This window comes from Heterodontus francisci, chromosome 36 (assembly GCF_036365525.1).
Source record: "Heterodontus francisci isolate sHetFra1 chromosome 36, sHetFra1.hap1, whole genome shotgun sequence".
In the NCBI taxonomy this organism is placed as follows: domain Eukaryota; kingdom Metazoa; phylum Chordata; class Chondrichthyes; order Heterodontiformes; family Heterodontidae; genus Heterodontus; species Heterodontus francisci.
In genome coordinates, this window is record NC_090406.1 from 4,243,753 (window position 1) to 4,266,305 (window position 22,553).

Genomic DNA, 22,553 nt, shown 5'->3' on the forward strand with positions numbered 1-22,553 from the left:
CAGAAGCAGGACCATATGCAGCTCGCATTCTCATTTTCTCACAAGTGCCTTTAAGTGCAATGCAGCAAATCCAAATAACAGTGCAAAATACTTTTTCTAAAAGCCCTCCCGGATAATTCCAGTGGAATTGGACAAGGATACAAAACAAAATAAAACATTTTCCATCACCAGTAGAGCTGCCAACCCTCCAGGATTGGCCCGGAGTCTCCAGGAATTGATGAATCTCCGAGCAAAAACCCAGGAGAAAGAATTTCACAGTTGCATTAAAATATTGTGCATTTCTTTCATTTTCTTTGAACACCTTCATTTATTGGTTACAAAAATATTGGAGATTGAGGAGAAAGGCTGTTTGACTGACAGTCAAGATTCATCCAATCAGATAACTAAGAATCTGTTCACTTCCCAGTTGGCTGTGGGGGGTGCATCTGGAGGATGGAGCAATGCGGGGGGGAGAAAGAGAAGAGTATGGGGGCAGGGTGGGAGATCACATGATAAAACATCCAGGAACACACTCAAGGAGAGTTGGCAACCCCAGCATTAGGACAGGCCGCAGCCTGAGCAAACATTACCTCGCATAGTGAGAGTTTGTGGGCCTAGACGACTTCCCCTCCCCCACCCCCTCGCCGACCTCTGACCCTATGAGACACTCCATTCTGCCTCAAGATAAACCCCAATCCTCCCTTTGTCAAAAAACAGATAATTAAAATGTTCACATTCAGAAAGTTCCTTCAATAATCCTTCGGCAGTGTCTGGATAATATTCACCATTGGCTAAAACTAGCCCCAATCTGCTGAGATGTAATCCTGGAAGTTTCAGTACATAACCTTCCAAATTGAAATCCCCCCGCAGCCCCCCACCACCCCACATACCCTCCCCCGCACCCCCCCCAACACCGACCACTAGACATGCCATTTGACATGCTGCCCTGCCCAACGGCCAATTGAAAAGCAAGCAGACTCTTCCTCACCTGTTTGGATGATGTTTGACCATCAAGACCCCCTCTCCAATATTTCAATAATTAAATATTTTGTTGAAGTGGATTGAACAATCTCACTGAGTTTTCTCTGGAGTGAGTGGAAAGCAGTAGCGCCAGGAGATCAATCTTTAATTCCTGGACACTCCGACAATCCTTAATTTCCCCCACAGCCGGTGCATTCACACTGGTTAATAGTTTATGATTTAATTACCAGAACCCTCCCTTTCACACAAGGGCCTCAAAATCTGCCCAGCAACAAGCACAGGGCACTTACGGAGCAATTATTCCAGACAGTCAAATGGACACGTCAGAAAATCAAAATCAAAAGGAGTCTGAATTTGTAACCACTTCTTAACTCACCTGGACTTTCCTATTTTACAATTGAGAGAGCAGGGAGTGCTAACAGCAGAGAGTAGTCAAAATCATGACTCGAGGAGCAGTAGTACATAGGCCGGTGAGATAGACCACCATCCACTGAGGCACATTTTGTTTAGAAAACAATTCTTCCTCTCCTGAAGGTGCTGACTCTCACTGGGGTACGGGTCCCCTCCTCTCCTGCAGGTACTGACTCTCACTGGGGTACGGGTCCCCTCCTCTCCTGAAGGTGCTGACTCTCACCGGGGTACGGGTCCCCTCCTCTCCTGAAGGTGCTGACTCTCACTGGGATACAGGTCCCCTCCTCTCCTGAAGGTGCTGACTCTCACTGGGGTACGGGTCCCCTCCTCTCCTGAAGGTGCTGACTCTCACTGGGGTGCAGGTCCCCTCCTCCCCTGAAGGTACTGACTCTCACTGGGATACAGGTCCCCTCCTCTCCTGAAGGTGCTGACTCTCACTGGGGTACGGGTCCCCTCCTCTCCTGAAGGTGCTGACTCTCACTGGGGTACGGGTCCCCTCCTCTCCTGAAGGTGCTGACTCTCACTGGGGTACGGGTCCCCTCCTCTCCTGAAGGTGCTGACTCTCACTGGGGTACGGGTCCCCTCCTCTCCTGAAAGTGCTGACTCTCACTGGGGTGCAGGTCCCCTCCTCTCCTGAAAGTGCTGACTCTCACTGGGGTACAGATACAGGCTCATTTCCCCAGTATTTTACACTAGTGGCCATTCATCAGCCATGGGCCAAAGCAGTAAGTAGCAATGGGACTCTTCAATCATAGAGGCATCACATCCAAGTCTGATCCTGTCGGAAAGGTGTACAGTCATGCAGACTTTCTGGAAAAGACTAATGGATCGTTATCAGGATGATGAACCCAACTGCTTGCGCCTGTGGGTTAAGGAAGGATAACCTGACTCAACCTGTAAACTAGGACAGACCAGGGACAAACTTGGAGCTTCTAGTTCTGTAGGGCTCAGTACTCACCTTGCCTGGCGCATGAACAAACTGGACCCTACCAGCACATTGAATAAAGTTAGTTTTGATGAGTGGAAAATCATTGTTTGGATACAATGGCTCAATATGAAAACACAACACTGATTAAAATGCTTCAAGAAAACCCACAATATATTAACTGAGAGTCCAGTTCAGTTGCATCCAGAATTCCCGGCTCCTTGACCCCAAAACGGCACTTCACAAGCTCACTGTTCCAACACACAGGGAATAGAGGTCACTAACCCTCCAGGATTGCCCTGGAGTCTCAGCAATTAAAAATAAATCACCCAGCAGCAAAAGCCAGCGAGAAAAATCACAGGGAATTCTCAATGAAAACTGAATGGTGAATCAGATTTATCTTATCAGCCTCCCTTTAGTTTTGCACATTCCTGGAGACTCTATAATCCAGCCAGTGTTTTAAAACATCTCATTCCACAGTAGAGCAGATTCAAATCGCTCGATCCTCTTGCGATGAACTCTCCTTGGGAAACTGGCCACAGCTGGCAACCAGATGGAGGAGGGAAGGTGTCGGAATCTCATTCACATTCTTCAAAAGAATGTCACCAGTTTCAAGCAAGGAGCAGGAGCTGGGATCTCAGTCACATTTATAAACTCACAGCTCCAGCCAACTCCAAAATGGCAAAAAAATAACAATTCCCAATGTTGCATCTTCCACGGAACAAAAAGATTGCAGGAATTCTCTGTCCTGGAATTCTGCTGGAATGGAGGGTCAGAACCACTCATTTCAAAGTGCAATAGGGCAGGGGAAAAACTCTTCATTGGGACCGGATCATGAATAAGAGCATTTATTGGTTCTCTCTGTCTGGTTGCAAGTTTCATAGGGCAGGAGCTTAAGACTAACCTACGACCAAATTTGGAATGAAAACATGGAAATTCAAAATCTTCAAAAAAAAATATAGGTGGAGTTTGGTTGACAGATTTTCCAGTTGGATATGACAGGAGAAATGTGCTCGATGCAAAGATTTAAAAAAAAACACAAAACCAAATCGGAGTAATTGAGGTAAACTGTTAGATATGTTGGAGTTCATAACCACTCAAAACAGTGGAATCTCTCAAACAATTCCCAGATGGACATAGTGAATCAACTACAAACACATGTCTTCACCCAGCAGGCCAATTCCTCACTAGCATCCCGCAAAGTATTTGCCTAGACAGAGAAATCAAAATGTAAAATTAGCAACACCTTCAAAAGAAAGTAATCTCCCGAACACTCACAATACTGACATCAGGACACAGCACCTCACGGAGTTTCAGGTACAAGGTGCAGGGTCACAGATTTAGATACAGTGATAATTCACTGCTCTTGCCCTTGACAGTAAATGTGTTCCTTAATTTCAATCCTTTTGCGTGAGTGGAACTCTTACCCGTGACTAATTTCTTCTTTACCAGTGAGAGTCTGTATCCGGCCCCCACCAGACAAATATCAGCACCAGACATCGTGCTGCCCTCACTCGTAAACTGCAGCGCCAGGGGAGAGGGCTTACTGGGGCCTTCAGACACCTCCCAGCTCGCATGAAGCAATCCTTTGCCTGCAGAAGCCAGACAGACATAGAGTGAGAGACAGACAGAGAGTGAGAGACACAGAGAACCTCACATGTTGTTAGGTACAGGTTTGTGGGGAGGTGGATAAGCAGAATTTATTGTGAACAGGCTACACCTCTCCACTGCCAGATCAGGAGAATTAATGTGAATTCACTGGTAGGAGTCACAATAGAAAGTCAGAGTATCCCACCAGGGGTGAGGTGGTGGCTGGGGTTTCTGCACTGAGCAACCTTTCATACAGTGAAGGTAAGGCCAGGATGCCTTCCTCAGGGAAACTAGGGATAAGTAATAAATACCAGCCTTGCCCACATCTAGAGAATGATGGCTTTCCCCTCCGCAAAAGGTGCGGGGGCGGAGAGAGTACGTTTAAGGGTGGTCCGGGAAAAGGAGTGGAAGGGAGAGGGAGGGAGGATGGGGGATCCTCGGGGGACCCCGATGATGGACTCCTGCTTCTCCGTCCACAAGGAACCCACCTGAAGATTAAACAATTAAACTGACCTCAGCCTCTCACTAGGTCTCTCTGCCGAGCCCACTCCAGAATTGTTGTTAAAATGTCACCGAGGGCCTCACCAACCCCCATCTTTACATTTCAATTAGACACGAGGTGGGAGATGAGCCTCATGGTGTTGGTTTAGTCATCCTGCTCGATTTTAACACCCTCCCACCATCCTGCCCACTGTGGGGGGGGGGGGGGGGGTGGGGGGGAACAGAGGCAAGGGTTTAATATCGACCTGGGTGTCTGTACCCACTCTGCCACCCAGGGGACTCACAAGCATCATTAATGGTGAAAGGACTGGGGTTGCACCATCTGTTCAGACACGAGTTACCTTCAGTTCCTGATTGGCCACAGATATCCGGAAGCTTCCACCACAGCCTCTTCTGTTTGGAGTTCCTTCAGGAAGTACACAAGAACATAAGAACTAGGAGCAGGAGTAGACCATCCAACCCCTCGAGCCTGCGCTGCCATTCAGTACGATCATGGCTGATCTTCTGCCTCAACTCCACTTTCCCACCACTCCCTGTACACCTCGATTTCCTGCAGCCTGCCAACTTGGAAATGCCCCATTTATCTCTACTGTCTGCTTCCTGTTTGTTAATCAATCCTCTATCCATGCTAATATTACCTTGAACACCATGCACCCTTATCTTGTGTATTAGCCTTTTGAGAGGCACCTCATCAAATGCCTTTTAGAAATCCAAGTATACTACATCTACTGGTTCCCCTTTATCTACCCTAAGTACATCTTCAAAAAAACTCTAATAAATTTGTCTAACGCGATTTCCGTTTCTGACAACCATTTTGGCTCTTTCTGATCATGCTATGATTTTCGAAGTGCATTGTTAAGACTTCAATAATTGATTCCAGCATTTTCCTGAAGACTAATGTCGGGCTAACTGGCCTAACGTTCCCTCTTTTCACTCTTCCCTACTTTGTTGAATAGTGCTGTTACATTTGCTAACTTCCAGTCTGCTGGGACTGTTCTAGAATCTAGGAAATTTTGGAAAATTGTAACTAGTGCATCCACTATCTCTGCAGCTACCTCTTTTAGAACCTAGAATGTAGGCCATCAGGTCCTGGGGATTTGTCGGATTTTAGTTCCTTAAGTTTCTCCAATACTTTTTCTCTGCTGATATTAATTACCTTAAGTTCCTCACTCTTATTAGCCCTTTGGCTACCATCTATTTCTGGTATGTAATTTGCGTCGTCTACTGTGAAGACAGACAGAATATATTTGTTCAGCCTCTCTGCCATTTCCTTGTTCCCCAGGATAATAAGGGACCAATTTTTATTTTAGCTACTCTTCTTTTTATATACTTGTAAAAGCTCATACAATCGGTTTTTATATTCTTGACTAGTTTACACTCATTTTTCTTTTTCCTTTTCAGCTTTTGATGGCCCTTTGCTAGTTTCCAAAACTCCCAATCCTCAGGCTTACTATGCTTTGCAACATTATAAGCCTCTTCTTGTAATCTAACACTATCCTTAACTTCCCTAGTAAGCCAGGGATGGATCTTTCTTGCTGAGAGTTTTTTTTAAAAAATGGAATGTATTTTTGATGAACATTCTGAATTGTTTAACTCTTTCCCACCATTTATTTACCGCCATATTTTTTAAAGTCTATTTACCCAATTAACTGTAGCCAGCTCTCCCCTCATACCAATGAAATTGGCATTATTTAGGTTCAAGATTCTTGGTTGGGACTAGAGTATGTATATCATTTTCAAATTTAATAGGGAATTCAATTGTATTATCACTTATTCCAAGAGAATCTTTTTTGATTAAAGCGAAGCAGAGGGTCAGCTTCTGACTGACCAACAGCAGCTGGATTCCCTTCTCTCCAACATTGGCGGCCGTGCATTCAGCTGCCAAAGCCTGGAATTCTGGGATTCCCTCCCTAAACTTCTCCTCCTCTCGCTCTCCTCCTTTAAGATGCTCCTTAAAACCTCCCTTGACTAAGACTTTGGTCACATGTCCTAATATTGCCTCATGTGGCTCAGTGTCAAATTTTGTTTGTTTGCTCCTGTGAAGCATATTGGGAAGTTTTGCTACGTGGAAGACGCTATATAAATGTAAATTATTGTAGTGCTGCTGAGGGTAGGAGTGACCTCACCCCGTAACTGTGATCAATTTGGGGGCGGGGGAGGAGGGGTAAATGCCCTCTCAGGGGTGTAGCCGAAGGTGAGGGGAGGCTCAATGCATCCAACATTCCCACCTGAGGAAGCACATTGGCTGCATTAGCCTCACCCCCATCCAGCACTCGTGCACCTCTCACCACATCCGGCACCCAGTGCCCACGTCCCACCTCCTCCCAGCCCGGCGCACACACACACCCCCACCCGAGTTGAGGGTTTCCCGTCTCTCACCAGACAGCGGTGGGGTGGGACTGGACGTTAGTGACGGCTCCTTCCAGCGGTACCAGGGCATGCAGGTTGGTCAGCGTTGTTGCTGTGGTTTCCGCGTCGTATTCGTAATCCATGGCGACCTCTGTGTGATTGGACTCGCACTTCCAGCGAGCGGCAACTTTCAGGGGAACAGCCGGACAATCCAGAGTAGAAACCTGCAAACCACACACGCACACAGCCATCACTCTGAGCACATCGCCAGAACTGCGCTGCTCACAATACTTGCTGCTCAGCGCTGCACTATCTCAACAGCATTGGTAACTCCTCTCTCCCTTCCCCCAAACCCTCTCTCCCACTGAGGTCTAGGTGTGTTGGAAATCCGAGAAACATAGAAAAATGTACAGCACTGAAAGAGGCAAGTCAACCCATTGTGTCCTGAGATGAAAACATATGAAGAATCATTGTTGGTTTCAGCTGTTGAGCAGTTATTTCCAGTAACTGAATGGAGGGGCGTACGGGCCCTGGTCGGAGGTGGAGATGAGGGGGCAGTGATGGTGAACAGGTTCTGGGGAAGTGGGAAGAGGGGTATGTGTGCTAAAATAGAAATAAAAAGCAGGTATCAGTAAAAGTGAAGCTGTCAGATTGTCTTAAATATCAAAGCGGTTCACTACTGTCCTTTAGGGAAGGAAACCTGTGACCTTACCTGGCCTGGGACTATAAGTGACTCCAGTCCCACACCAATGTGGCTAACTCTTAATTCTCCTCATAAATGGTCTGACAAGTTACTCTATTGTACCCTGGGCAACGAAGGATGGGCAATAAATGGCAGCCTTGCCAGTGACACCCAAATCCCAAGAATGAATAAAAGCACAGGTTGGTCAGCTGATGGATGCTATTGGGATCATGCTGTGCCAAAAATGGCTGTGCTGCTTAGCTACATATCATAGGAACAAGAGGCTATTCAGCCCCTCGAGCCTGCTCCACAATTCTATTAGATTGTGGCTGACCTGTACCTCAACATATTCCTTACCCAACAAGGTAGTTTATTGTGCATGAACAGCTTTGCAATGTGATAGGTACTACATAAATTCAAGTCCATTTCTGCAGTATTTCCCTTATCTGTACCTGGTACTTGAGGAGACTGATGTTGAAGTAGGAGGCGTTGGGATTCTGCTTGGCTTGTTTCTGTAGCTGGGCTGTGAGAGCGGGCATGTTCAACCAGAAATCTTTCACATCGGAGTCACTCTGTGACAGATCACTGCACAGAGAGGCAAGAGTTAAATTACAGCTGAGCTGGAATGAAGACCAACGTCACAGCCCCAGCAGAGGCTCCAATCTGCTGAAAATGGGCAGCACAATCCTTGAATCTCTTGATCTTCCAAGTACTTTCAACAGTTCCTGGAGATTTCCTGATGCTGTTCCCACCCCCTCTCACTGAGCAAAAAGCCCTGCCTCCCCCATTCATGACAGTCACAGACCTTCCACTCAAATTTGAAGGCGTCCCCCATCCGATAACTGTTTCACATCCTCAAGTGGACATCATCTGGTTTAGTTACAGAACAGGAATGGGAGGAGAGCATTAAGCTTCTGAGGCCTGTTCCACTATTCAGTTAGATCATGTACTGTGCAGTTCTGGGCTCCATCTAATAAAAGGATATAGCAGGATTGGAGAAGGTGTAAAAAAAGATTACAAGGATGATAGCAGAATTACTGAGAACGATTGAGCAGACTGGGGCCTCTTTTTTTTTTCTAGAAAAGAGAAGGCTGAGGGGTGACCTGATAGCATTGTTTAAATTATGAAAGGGTTCGATAGGGTAGACGTAGAGAAGATATTTCCACCTGTAGGGGAGATCAGAACTAGGAGCTGTAAATATAAGACAGTCACTAATAAATCCAATCAGGAATTAGGAGAAACTTCTTTACCCAGAGAGTGGGGCGAATGTGGAACAGGGAGTATTTGAGGTGAATAGGATGGATACATTTAAGAGGAAGCTGGATAAACACATGTAGGAGAAAGGAATAGAAGGATATGTTGATGGGATGAGACAAAAAAAGGTGGGAGGAGGCTGATCCGTCACTCAACTCCATTTACTTGCCAACGTTCCATATCCCTCAATCCCCTTACCCAAACAAAAATCTATCAGTCTCATTCTTGAACACTCCAATTGTCTTCCAGCATTCACAGCCTTTTGTTGGGGGGGGGGGGAAAAAAAAAAAAAAAAAAGAGTTCCAGATTTCCACTCCCCTTTGTGTGAAGTGCTTCCTGACATCACCCCTGAACGGCCTGGCTCAAATTTGAAGGTTCTGCCTCCTTGATCTGGACTCCCCTCAATGGAGGAAATAGTTTCTCTCGATCAACCCTATCAACTCCTTTATCGCTTTATCATGCGGGCCCCGACCTGCCAAGAATGAGGCACATTAATTTTGCCACATGGACATTAAATTTCAAATTGTTGCAGGGAAGAGAAGGCCTGTGACAAGGGGTGGCCAGGCCCCCAGCTGGAAAGACATTTTTGCATATTACCAGACAATGTTTGAAACAAAGGAGCTAATCCCTGCTCCAATACAATCCACAAACAGACATGGTCAAACCAGTTAGTCACATGACTAACCGGCTTGGCAGTCTGGGTTTTTTTCTGAATTGTACAGATTTGAACTGAGAGCCTGCAGAAAGCAGAATGCTCCTGGACTGAAGCAGACCTCCTCTCCTGCCTGTCTGCTCCCATCTCTTTCTCACAGAACTCCAAAACCCACTGAGAAAACCCAAGGAGAAAAGTCTCATACAGTGAACAAGGTTTAAGAAGAATACTGGGCCCCAGCGAAAAGCAAGATCTAAAATCAAGGACTCTACAGCGAGCTCGAAGCACAGTAAAAAAAAAAACCCTCTTCAGAGATTGCCTCAAACTTTTCCACTTTATTTTTCTTCTGCTCTTTCTGTCCCTATCTGCATGTGTATATCGTGTATGCAAGCTGGTGTGGCTGCATCGTGTATCTGTAGGCATTAACCAAATTAGAGTTTAAGTTTAAGTTGAATAAATTTCTCTTTTCTTCTTTAAACCTGAGAAAACCTGTTTGTGCTGGTTTCTTGACCTTATAATTGGAAAGCAGAACAAGGATTCACCAAGGGGGAGCTAAAATCAGTGTTTAAAAAATAAAACCCTGTTACAGTAAGACCAGATGAAGGCTGAAAGGGAACCCTAGACCTCTTTCTCACCTGGTCGTAACAACTTGAACACCTCAATTAGATCCCCATTCAACCTTATAAATTCAAGGAAATACAAGCTCAGTTTATGCAATCTGTCCTCATAATTTAGCCCCAGTATCATTCTGGTGAATCAACGCTGTACCCCAACCCCAATACTTCCTCCCCAAGGTGTATGCCCAGAATTGAATGCAGCATCCAATTAGGATCTGAGCAAGCATCTGTACAACTGAAGCATTGCTTCCTCCCCTCTGTATTCCAGCTGCCTTGAGATAAAAGCCAATGTTCTACTCACCTTTTTCATTGCTTTTTAAAAAAAAACGTAGAATCTACAGCACAGAAATGGACGATTTGGCCCAACTGGTCTATGCCAGTGTTTATGCTCCACACGAACCTCCTCCCACCTTTCTTCGTCTCATCCCATCAACAGATCCTTCTATTCCTTTCTCCTACATGTGTTTATCCTGCTTCCTCTTAAATGTATCCATCCTATTCACCTCAAATACTCCCTGTTCCACATTCGCCCCACTCTCTGGGTAAAGAAGTTTCTCCTAATTCCTGATTGGATTTATTAGTGACTGTCTTATATTTACAGCTCCTAGTTCTGATCTCCCCTACAGGTGGAAATATCTTCTCTACATCTACCCTATCGAACCCTTTCATAATTTTAACAATGCTATCAGGTCACCCCTCAGCCTTCTCTTTTCTAGAAAAAAAAGCAGCCCCAGTCTACTCAATCTTTCTCAGTAATTCTGCTATCATCCTTGTAAAGTTTTTTTTACACCTTCTCCAGTCCCTCGACATCCTTTCTATAATATGAAGCCCAGAGGTGCACAGTACTCCAAGTCAACACTTTGTATCTATCCATCAACTTTTAGGAATTTGTATATCTAAATCTTCAGCCCAATTCCCAATTTCTCACCATTTAGAAAACGCTTATTATGATCACGAGCCTTTCCTTTGCTGGACACATGTAAACGTTCCATTTTGTTTTTTAAATGAAAGCCAACAGAATGTGAAGGTGAATCTAGTCACCCAGACACTTGTCTGATGTCTGGACCCTGAGCTTCCCATCTCTCACCTGTACACCAGCTGAGCATTGGGCAGAAACTGCGCAATCCGATTGGCATTCAAAAGCCTGAAGCTGATGACAGCCGGGGACGGATTCCCACTGAAGATCCGAACTATTCCCGCTGGGAAGGACATGACGACATCTCCAGTCAGCTTCACAATAACACTGCAGAAGGAGGAAACTTTCACCAATCATGTCAGAGAACATGCGCAAGCAGAACAACAACATGCATTTCCAGTGGATGGGAAATCAAGAAGACTCATGTCTCATGTTACCAACCCCGTCTGTCTCTGCCCTGTCTCAGCTCACCTGCTGCTGAAACCCTCAGCCATGCCTTTTGTTATCTCCAGACTTGACAGCGGCAATGTTCTCATGACCAGCCTTCCGCTGTGCATTGTCTCTAAACTTCAGCTCATCCAAACCTTTGCTCCCTGTAACTTTGCTCGCGCCGAATCCCATTCACCCAGTTTGGCAACATCTCGATTTTAGAATTCTCATCCTAGTCATCTAATCCCCCCATGGTGTAATTCTGAAGCCTCCTCCAGTCCTACAACCTTCATAAATATCTGCACTCCTCCAATTCTGGCCTCTTGAGCATCCGATTTCCATCGCTCCACCGTCGGAGCCGTGCCTCCAGTTGCCAAGTCCTAAGCTCTGGAATTCCCTCCTGAAACCTCTCCACCTCCCTCTCTCCTCCTTTAAAACACTCCTTGAAACCTACCTCTTTTGACCAAGCTTTTGGTCACCTGTTCTAACATCTCCTTATGTGGCTCAGTGTCAAATTTATTTTGACAATCTCTCCTTTGAAGCTCCTTGGGATGTTTTACTACGTTAAAGGTGCTATATAAATGCAAGTTGCTCTTGTGGTGTTGATATATGAAAATAAAGTTTTCCATTGAATGTCAGACACTAGGTCATGTATATAAAACAAATTAAGGTTATGCAAATACACTTTACAGCATGTGACCTATTCCCACCTCTACATCTTCACTGGACATGTTAATGTAACCTCGCATAAAGCCAACCTGCCCTAGAGGGAAAGAAATATAATTGCATTTCTACAGCACCTTACATGACCTCAGGATGCCCGGAAGTATTTTATCAAGTGTAGTCACTATTGTCATGTGGGAAATGCAGCAGCCAATTTATGCACAGCAAGATTTCACAAACAGCAATGTAATAATGACCAGATAATCTGCTTTAGGTGTTGGTTGAGGGATAAATATTGTCCAGGACACTGGGAGAACTCCTCTGCTCGAGTATTGCTGAAAAAAAGACATGCTGTTGAAGCTTTTCCTCTTGCACTCATCAGGACAGCTGCAAGAATTCCAAATTTCAAAAGGGAGCAACAATTTATTTTCATGAAAAAAGGTTGCTGATTGGTTGAGGCATTGCCTTGGAGAATACACCAGGGAACTATTGTGCTGATCTTCAAAATAGTACTGGGGGAATCTGTTACGTTCACCTGAGAGGGCACATGTGGCCTCGGTTTAATGTCTCATCCGAATGACGGTATCTCCAATGGTGCAGCATTCCCTCAGTACTGCACTGGGAGTGTCAGCATGGATTATGGGGCTCAAATCCCTGGAATGGAACTCAAACGTATAACCTTCTGACTCAGAGGTGAGAGAGAACACGTGAGAGAGCGGGCACAATACTCACAGAGCCATGGCTGACAATTAATTTTGTAATTGCTTTAATTAAAGAAAAAGCCTTCCTTAAGAGCAATACCTGTAAAAAGTGAGGATGAAAGAATCACCTTCCGTCACTTGTGTGAGACAGGGACTCAGGCTAAGTCCCTGCCGACAGTTACCTGATCTTTCTATACTGATGCCAACACTTACTTTGCAAAGTCTCCACCCCTGAAGTATGCATCTATACATTCTGTGAATGCAGCAGCAACAGGCAAGGTATCATGACAGCCCACAGTCACTGGGCTCGGTCCTCGGGAAATACCTGGGGGGGGGAGCGGGGGGAAGAAATAAAAAAATAAATAAATCAATGCCTTCACCTTCAGGAAGACTTCCTGAAGAAATCCAGGGACATCAAATACTGTTAACCGTGCAACAGTTAATCATCAAACCATTTGAACTGTGACCACATACAGTGATATTCCCATTCTATCCATCCAGTTACGCATTCCTCAACTCCACTTTATTCAGCGTGGTTTGGTTGGATGCTCAGTACTGAATCCACATTGGTGTCATCGTGCCCACTGATCAGTGTCAATTTCAGACTGAGCAGTTGCTGCTTAATTCTCAATACAGCAACACAGAAAGGTTTATTGTTATTGAGAAATTCGATGAGGATTCTGGAACCTTCTGGCTAGAGGTTCTAGAAGTCACAACAAGCCACAGGTCATTGGACCATCGCCTTCCCTCATCTAATAGATCTATACAAGTGGTGAAAAAGATTTGCATTTCTATAGCGCCTTTCACATCTCAGGCCATTTCAGAGGGCATTTAAGAGTCAATCACATGGTTGTGGGTCTGGAGTCACATGTCGGCCAGACCAGGTAAGGACAGCAGATTTCCTTCCCTAAAAGGACATTAGTGAACCAGATGGGTTTTTACGATAATCGATGATAGTAATGGTGCCATGAAATGGAGACTAGCTTTCAATTCCAGATTTTTATGAATTAATTGAGTTTAAATTTCACCAGCTGCCATGGTGAGATTTGAACCCATGTCGCCCAGGACATTAGCTTGGGCCTCTGGATTACTAGTTCAGTGCTATTACCCCTGAACCACTGCCTACCATACTGTTGCACTGTAGGGAAACGTGGCAGCCAATTTACACACAGCAAGATCCCAGCAACGTGATAATGACCGGATAATCTGTTTTAGTGATGTTGGTTGAGGGATAAATATTGACCAGGCCACCGGGGAGAACTCCCCTGCTCTCCTTCAAAATAGTGGCTAGGGGATCATTTACATCCACCCAGGATGGCAGACAGGGCCTCAGTTTAACATTTCATCTGAAAGACAGCCCCTCCAACAGTGTAGCACTCCCTCAGTACTGCAGTGGGAGCATCAGCCTGGATGATGTGCTCAAGACTTTGGAGTGGGACTTGAACCTTCTGACTGAGAGATGAGAGCGCTACACACTGAGCCACGGCTGACACGTGACAACATCATGGACTTTCCCGATGGTGATGTTGAAAGTAACTGACCACATACATGCACTCAAGGCCGGAGTAGTGGCTCGACTGCGACAGGAACGCATTGCGGCTGTTTCATCAACCTGATTCAGCTCGGCTGCAGGGGGAGGACTCCGAGATGTCACAGTTGATGGACTGACAGACCTGGACTGAAGGGAAGAAGAAATCAATTAGTTTATGAAAATATATAGCGATCATTACAGCTGATCACAGGTTGAAATTTCTAACCAAAGGTTGAGAGATGTGTGAATAGATTAATGTGGGAATTGCAGGAGCAAATTTGCACATAGCAAGCTCCCAAAACAGCAATGAGATAAATGACCAGATAAGTTATTTTTTTTTTTGTGATGTTGATTGAGTGATAAATATTGAGCAGGACACCGGGGAGAACTCCCCTGCTCGTCTTCAAAACAGTGACCATGGGATCTTTTACATTCAAGAGGGAGGACTCGCTTTAATGGCTCTTTCAAAAGACAGCACTTGCAACAGTGCAGCATTCCCCTCAGTACTGCACTGGGTGTGTCAGCCTGGATTATGGGTTTAAGTCTCTGAAGTAGGAGATGATCCCATGACCCAGTGACTCAATGGCAAGAGTCAAGTTGACATGCTCCAAGCTCCAGAAACAAGAGCACTTCTGTAGAGAATGGGAATTGAGGGACAGGATGAGAAAGCAAATGGGGTCGAGACTCATCAAAAAGGGAGGGGCTCTTGCTATTCAATTCTTATCTTTGTATAGCTGCACAATTCAGTACATTCCAAAGGGGTGGAACCAGCTACAGTTAACATTACCATGTGATAGCGCCCTCAAACACAGGTGGTTATTAGCCAATCACATGATTTGTTGTCTCAGCAGCAACAGAAATATCCTTAGACAAAGGGACAACATTGGGTTTGCACTCTGTAGGGATGGATGGAAAAGGATGGGAAGGGATTTGGTTCATTATGTTTCTATACTTTGATCAGCTGTTTGCCAAGTGAGAACGAGTGAATGACTGAGTCCATACATACTGCGTCCATTCCTTCAAGCTGAATGGGGAAAAGTTTCTTTTTTGAGTGATGGCGAGGCGGAGCAGCGAGTGTCATTTCTCCGACTGAGGCCTCCACTCGGACACCGGGAGCTCCTGTGAACACAACTAAACACATCAACTTAACCCAACAGGAAACCTTGCTGTAACAATATAGTAGAGCTTTTGATGGGAGCTTTACTCTGTATCTAACCCCTGTGCTGTACCGGGAGTGTTTGATGGGGACAGTGTAGAAGGAGCTTTACTCTGTATCTAACCCTTTATTGCACTTGCCCTAGGAGAATTTGATGCTGAGTGACTGAAATTGAAAATGTTCCATTCTCAGCACCAATACTTTGTTGAGTGAATCCTCCCCCCTCAGATCTGGTTACTCTCAACAAACAGACACACAGGGAGACTCACTAATGTCCTTTAAGGAAGGACACCTGCCGTTTCTACTCAGTTTGAATCTATATGTGACTCCAGTCCCATACCAATGTGGTCAACACCTCAGTGCCCTCGGAAGTGGCCGAGCAAGTTCCTCAGAATCAAACCTGGGCCATTGAGATTCTACACAGTGGGAATGAACGGGAAGGAATTTGGTCCATTGGACTGAGTCAAGAGGGCAGCTCACAACCATATTCTCTGGGCAACGAGAGATGGACAATAAACACCAGCCTTGCCTGCAGTGCCCACATCCCGAGAAGGATTAAAAAATTTTTTTTTTTTTTTTTAACGTCCAGTATGAATTTTTAACCAAGGTGAGGGGTCAGTCTCTAAACCACTATGTCACCCAGTGCTTCATGCAAAAGGCACTGCAGAGGAAACAAAATGCCCCCCCACCCCCCAGAACCTGCCCAAATCTCCACTGAAGTACAAAACTAAACAGGCAGAGGTTAGATTTGTAATCTTACTGGCTGATGGGGCAGACAATGGCCACTGTATTCCAGACTAGCCAGCAGGATTCCTGCTCCTGACCACTGTCCAGTGACACTCAGACAAAACACGAGTGGAAATAGATATTGGATGTGACCAGGTCTGGAACTGTACAATACTTTCAGGGGAGAAAAGGGAGAACGCAGATGCATTTTTAATCAAACAAGGGAAACAAAAGGAAAAGTAAAATATGAAAGACCTGTAGCAGATGTGGCATCGACAGCGGCCAACCCATGGAGGCCTGGTTCAGGGGGGTCCGCTTCTGAGCATGGGTCCACAGGAGAGTGCTCTCTGTCTGCAATAGGAGGATTGTAGGCTGGGTCTGCACCGAGATGAAGATTTGCAGAGGAGATTCCCTCACTTGACTTGACGCTACAAACAGGGTGAAAAGAAGCTTCATTGAAGGCTGGGGAGAAGGTGTTGCTGAGCGGGAGCGAGACTGGAGGTGTAACGGGCTGCGGGGTCCAAGGCCTGGACTCGGGAGATGGTGAGGAGCCGTCAGTAGTCAGGAGAGAAGGAGAATCAAGACCCGAATCCTCAACGATCTCGAGTCCACTGGAGCCAGTCGGAGCACTCAAAGACTGAAGGTTCACACTGATTTGGTTACACTGGGCTGGAAAGAGAAGGGAAGTTTTTAAAGAGAGAGCAAGCCATTGGCATCACAAAATAGACATTGAGGAATCCACCCTGTGAACCACTTTAAATATTCACTCCCTCCAACACCAGCGCACAGTGGTAGCAGCATGTACCATCTACAAGATGCATTCCAGCAACTCGCCAAACCTTCTTTGTCAGCACCTTCCAAACCCATGATCTCTACCCCCTCGAAGGACAAGGGCAGCAGACACATGGGAACACCACCACCTGCAAGGTTCCCTCCAAGTCACACACAATTCTGACTTGGAACAATATCACTGTTCCTTCACTGCCGCTGGGTCGAAATCCTGGAATTCCCTCCGCAACAGCACTATGGTTCAAGAAGAGGCTTCTCAAGGACAATTAAGGATGGGCAATAAATGCTGGCCTTGCCAGTTATGCCCACATCCCAAGAATGATTAAAATAAAGGCCATTTGTACCTTCTGAACTCCTCCATCCAGACAGACTTAACAACCCATTCTGCTGCTGCACCCAATGGGTTCCTGAATGATAACAGACTCCCGTACATTGCTCAGAATTCCAATCCAAGTTTTAAGATTTTAGAAGTTCCTAGTGTTGAACCCAAATTGCAAATGTCCTCTCTCTGGTGAGATTAACATCTGGCCTGCCTCTACTTGAGTATAGCAAGATATAACTTTGGACCAATGCATCCCGGTCAGATGTTTATTTGTGTGCATTTCGGAGAATTACTGGTGGAAAATAAATATTTTAAGGGAGGGAATCCAATTGAGTGAATGCGAAGGTGCAAATAAAAAAAAACATGAATGATGAACACTTGGATTTAAATGCATTGTCTGCATCTCATTAAATAGAAAAACACATGTAAAACTGGGGCTGTTAGCAATCGGTCATTGGATGGAAGTAGTCAATCTTTCAGCAAGCGTTTTGGACAGCTCCACTGGCAGTCCTTAATGATGTCATCCTTCTCAACTTACACTGTAGAAACAAGGTGGAACAACCAATCACTTGGTGTCTCACAAAGATAGAAAATTACTGTAATTTTCTTTAAGAATTGAATGGAATTTTTAAAAAACAAAATGAATTGAACAGTTTTTGTGTGTCCTTGTGGGTGTAGGTGCTTTTGTATCTTTATACTCTTCCCTGGGGAGATTGTTGTGAAGTAGTGGAAGGATTTGTCGGCTAATTAACAGTCTGACAGATGTGAATGTACCTTCTATGGTTATGACCATCTCTATCCCAGTCAATAGTGGGGGTTAGTCCTTTACAGCAGGAGGGTTTTATGGGCTCCCACAATCCATACGATGAGGTTTGTCGGGGTTGGGGAGGGGAGGGGGGGGGGCGTCACCCACACCAACCAGACATGAGAATCCCACGGGATTCATAGCCAGAATTCCAAGCTGGAACTCTGGTCTCCACTCACCATGGTTGCCCGGAGTGGGGTGCGCACCCAGGATCATCTGATTCCGAGGCAGCAATGGTACCATTATTAGACTGCACACTAATTGCTTTTAATCGTTTAACCTTTCAATTAATTCATATTAAATCTGCAGGAAAAAGAATGGGATTTACGCAGATGGGATTTTATTTGTTACATTTCTCCTGAACTTTGCTGCTTCATGAAGATAATTTAATTTGTTAACCATCAAAATGTCACAAAATGGAAATCTCAGAATCCACAACCCTTCACAAAGTCCAACAAATGCAGAGTTATGCTACAATTTACAGCACAGAAACAGGCCATTCGGCCCAACTGGTCCATGCTGGTGTTTATGCTCCACATGAGCCTCCTCCTAATCCTCTTCATCTCACCCTATCACCATATCCTTCTATTCCTTTCTCTCTCTCATGTGTTTATTTAGCTTTCGCTTATGGGTATCGATACTATTCGCCTCAACCACTCCCTGTGGTAGCAAGTTCCACATTCTCACCACACACTGGGGAATGAAGTTTCTCCTGAATTCCCAATTGGATTTTTTTTTTCTTCTTATATTTATGACTCCTAGTTCTGTTCTCTTCCACAAGTGGAAACATCTCTAAGTCAGAACAAACAGAAGACAGAGATATAGAGCGAGCTCAGTTAAAGAGAGCAAATACCATTACCTGCAAGACCCGTCTTCTCAAACATGGAGTCCAGCGATGGCCCAAAGAGTGGATGCAGAAAGCTGACACCATTCTGGGAGACGATGGTTCTGCCGGGAGGAAGGTGGGGGGGGGGGGGGGAAATGGGGGGAAAAGACAAGAAAATCACAGGTAACAAGGATCATGACATTCGGGAAACAGAGATCAAAATGACAGGCTGAAGCTCCAGGGATTGGAATAGCTGGGGAGCCATTTTAAGTATGGGAACAGGAGTGGGGGAATGTGGGAAAGAGTTGGGTTGCTAACCCTCCAGGATTGTCCTGGAGCCCCAGGAATGAAAGATTAAATCACCAGAACACTGCTGAGAACAAACCCGAGGAGAAGAATCTCAGGACTGGGGGCGAGTTATGACTTGATCTCCTGAAACCAAAATCATAAATATGATAAAGAAGCAGTTAAAATAAAACTCGAAGGCCATCCATTCCAAAAGCCCCTTGCAGGTCTCACTCTCACCCAAGGACTGATGACTATCAGGTAATTACGTACCTACTGGGCTCTGAGGTCGGAGCGTTGAATCGGAACGGCGCCGCCTCTACATCTGGAGCAGAAACAGAAACTAGAATCAGCCACATAGGAACAAAGTGTAATAAGAGCACCCATTCAAAACCAGGCAACAACAGGAGAAATAGTCAAGAGTGCTCCTTAATTTGTGACAATCTGAAAGTTTTCTGAAGATACTCCTGTATAAAAACTGCGACTGGCTAGAAGGTTCTGGACAAATTTGGATAGGTAATTCAGCAGAGCAGTGAGCGTAAGGCCAATCAGCAACCAGAGCAGACCTGCGCAGAGATGGATTTAAGAAAGAAGTGCATGTGCACCACTACTGAATAAACATTGGAAAATACACGCAAGACTATTTATAGAAGTTTAGTTTGTTTTAAAGTGAGGACATTTTTCATCAAACATTGCGGCAGTGTTAATGGAACCATGTAGATAACAAAGATGAAGTTTGCTGTTCAAAACAGGACAATAGGAAATATATTAACCCTCTCCTGCCAGTGCAGTTTAACAACAAATCTAGTTTAGTTCATCTTAGGGGATGAACACACACAACCATTTGATCAGTTTCAGTAGCTGCTAAACAAGATTGCAACTGGGACACTGAAATGTTCCAACTTGATAAAGGGAATTTAATTAAGACCTTGTAACTGGTTCCAGACCTAGTTAAAGAGGCTTTGTCGTGTAGTTAACATTTCAGTGATGTAGGCTGGAGACATGGTGTCTGCCGATCGTTATGACAGCTGCATTAACACACATCCTGCACGGTCTCAGAGATGTCACCTTACCTTTCGTGCGAATTCCCTCGGAGTTTCCTTCCACTGAAAGTGGAGCCAATTGGATTGAGTGCCCTACAGAAGAGAGATACAGTGGAGAGTCAAAAAAAAAACTGCACTGGTGGGAGTGGGAGAGCGGGGGTGGAGGCAACTGCAAATAAAAATGCAGTAAGAGGCAGACTGATGGAAACAGACGGATGGTGTTCAGTTCTGAGACAAAACAGAGGCACTGAGAATTATGACACAAATCATGTTCCTGAAATAAAGACAGTTAACCCTTGCCTGACCCAGCTAATTTAGTGAAATAAAGACAGTTAACCCTTGCCTGCCTCAGCCCTTTAGTGCAGTTTCACATTTGAAAACAGTGGACCTTCTCTCTCATTTCTCTTCCCAGATACGACTGGGAATGATCTCATTCCTTTGTTGCTGCCACTCTCGTCCATTGTCCATCCCAACACCTGCACCTCATCCTTGTTCTCTCCCCCATGACACAGAGTTTCACACACACCAACTACAAGGCCCACATAGAATCATACAGCACAGAAGGAGGCCATTCTGTCCATTGTGCCTATGCTGGCTCTTTGAAGGAGACTCCTCTGCTCTTTCCCCACAGCTCTGCAAATTTTTCCTCTTCATTACAAATATTATTAAATCTTGGAGGTAAAAGTAGTTTTGACGGATTGACAGAAAACTTACTAGAGGAATTTCTTTTGGATGGAATCTGCAAAACAAAGAGAAGCAAAGAGTGAGCTTGGGCAACGAGTGGGTCCGTCTCACTAGAACCTTCCTCGTTGCAAACTCCCGGGTTTTGGGATCCTCCCCCAACAGTCCCCACCTCGGGGATTCCCAGTGAAGAATGTTCCAATTCTGTGAGGAAAATTCCTGACTTGCAAACAAGTGGAGTAAAGTCAGGAGTCCTGGGTTCCTACCATGCACTCTGTCTCTCATTACATGGAACCTTGGGAATGGTCTGACTCTCTGACTGACCAGTGAGGTTAGGTGTTGTGGCTGGAGCCACTCCCTCCCAGCACTGATCCCAATATTCATACTTTAATAAAAATTATCTTTTGTTTTGCTCACTAATTGTCTAGTTTTAATGGTAACTTTTATAACCTTGGAGCATATTTCAAGACTTGGCACTCATATGAGTGACCCCTCCTCCTCAGTGACCCCTCCCCTCCCCAACCCCATCTCCTAAGAGATCCATACCTGAGCAAAACCACTACTTTTGACAGGCTGCCAGGCCAATTTCAACCCCCCACCACCAAGCAAAGGGACAGTGAGATACTTACGACTGGGTTGGAAGAGAGAACAATATTCCCAATCGATGCCCTCAGTTGCTCCACAGATGTCATTGGGTCATGGGTCCAGTCTTTTATGGTCACCGGTTTGATCTCCACGCGGAATTTTCGGGGTTCCTCATCGTCGAAGTCGGAATCGCTGGAGGAGCAGGGATGGGTCTCCCTCTCATGTTCAGAAAAGTCAAGGAATTCCCACTGGAACTGGACAATACATGAGGCAGCACCGCCAGCACGGATTGGTTAACATGCTGAGTGTGCCGATACCAACATTTGCCTCCTCGGGGTTTTCTTTATTATTATTCCCCCCCGCCCTTTCCTCTCCATCGCCCCCAGCAGTGCATTTTGGGCTTTGTCAAAGTTGCTCTCTATTGGCTAAGTAGGTCTCAAAGCCAACCTTTCAATTTCGTCCCCGCTCCCAAACCCCTCCCCAGTCCCCCAAAAAAGGGATGCTCCTGGCTGCCACCCAACACCAAGGATGCACACAAATTTTTTTTTTTGGGGGGGTGGGGGGGAGTTGGCAGTGAAAGTTCGCAGTTATTGGCCCAGGAGCCACTGCTCAGGTGACTGCACCTGCAATCCACTGGACTGCTCGTCTGCCTGTCACAGTCTCAACCTTCACACTGGGGCTTCTCCATTACGTTAGCCTCCCAGTTACTGGAGGTTTTGACTTGTCATTAAACAAAATCCTGCTTCCCCAAGGTATACAAATGCTTTGCCAAGCTCAGCAGTGGCTCAGTGGTCAGCAGTCTTGTATCTGAGTCAGAAGGTCCCACTCGAAACATTAGCACAAAACCTAGGCTGATACTCCCAGTTCAGTATTGAGGGAGTGCTGCACTGTCAGAGATGCAGTCTTTTGGACAAAATGTTAAACCGAGGCCTTGTCGGCCCTCTCTGGATGTGTTTGAAAGAAGATAGGGGAGTTCTTTCTGGGGCAATATTTAACCCTCAATTAACATCATTAAAACATTATCTGGTCACTTATCGCATTTGTGACAGAAACCACACCTGCCAAAAATGAGACATATTAATTTCGTTCAATGGAACATTATTTTTGAGCGGTTAATGGACTTGAAATAACTTGTTTAAAAAGACAACAGTGGT

The 22,553-nt window shown here is 45.4% G+C and overlaps 1 protein-coding gene across 2 annotated transcripts in view; it reads right to left on the reverse strand.

Annotated features, from left to right (window-relative positions):
* Positions 1-890: 890 nt before the first annotated feature.
* The window catches only part of LOC137351518 (F-BAR domain only protein 2-like), a 61,961-nt gene continuing 40,298 nt past the window's right edge, over positions 891-22,553 (reverse strand). For both annotated transcript variants that reach the window (XM_068015993.1, XM_068015992.1), the window contains 15 exons: positions 21,444-21,620; positions 20,848-20,872; positions 20,164-20,226; positions 19,364-19,415; positions 18,839-18,927; positions 16,319-16,732; positions 15,188-15,300; positions 14,199-14,328; positions 12,864-12,975; positions 11,029-11,184; positions 7,871-8,003; positions 6,767-6,960; positions 4,729-4,793; positions 3,724-3,888; positions 891-3,506 (listed from right to left, as the gene is read on the reverse strand). In XM_068015993.1, the coding sequence (XP_067872094.1) occupies positions 3,484-3,506; positions 3,724-3,888; positions 4,729-4,793; positions 6,767-6,960; positions 7,871-8,003; positions 11,029-11,184; positions 12,864-12,975; positions 14,199-14,328; positions 15,188-15,300; positions 16,319-16,732; positions 18,839-18,927; positions 19,364-19,415; positions 20,164-20,226; positions 20,848-20,872; positions 21,444-21,620 (1,911 nt within the window). In that variant the 3' untranslated portion in view covers positions 891-3,483. The remainder of the gene's footprint in view (positions 3,507-3,723; positions 3,889-4,728; positions 4,794-6,766; positions 6,961-7,870; positions 8,004-11,028; positions 11,185-12,863; positions 12,976-14,198; positions 14,329-15,187; positions 15,301-16,318; positions 16,733-18,838; positions 18,928-19,363; positions 19,416-20,163; positions 20,227-20,847; positions 20,873-21,443; positions 21,621-22,553) is intronic.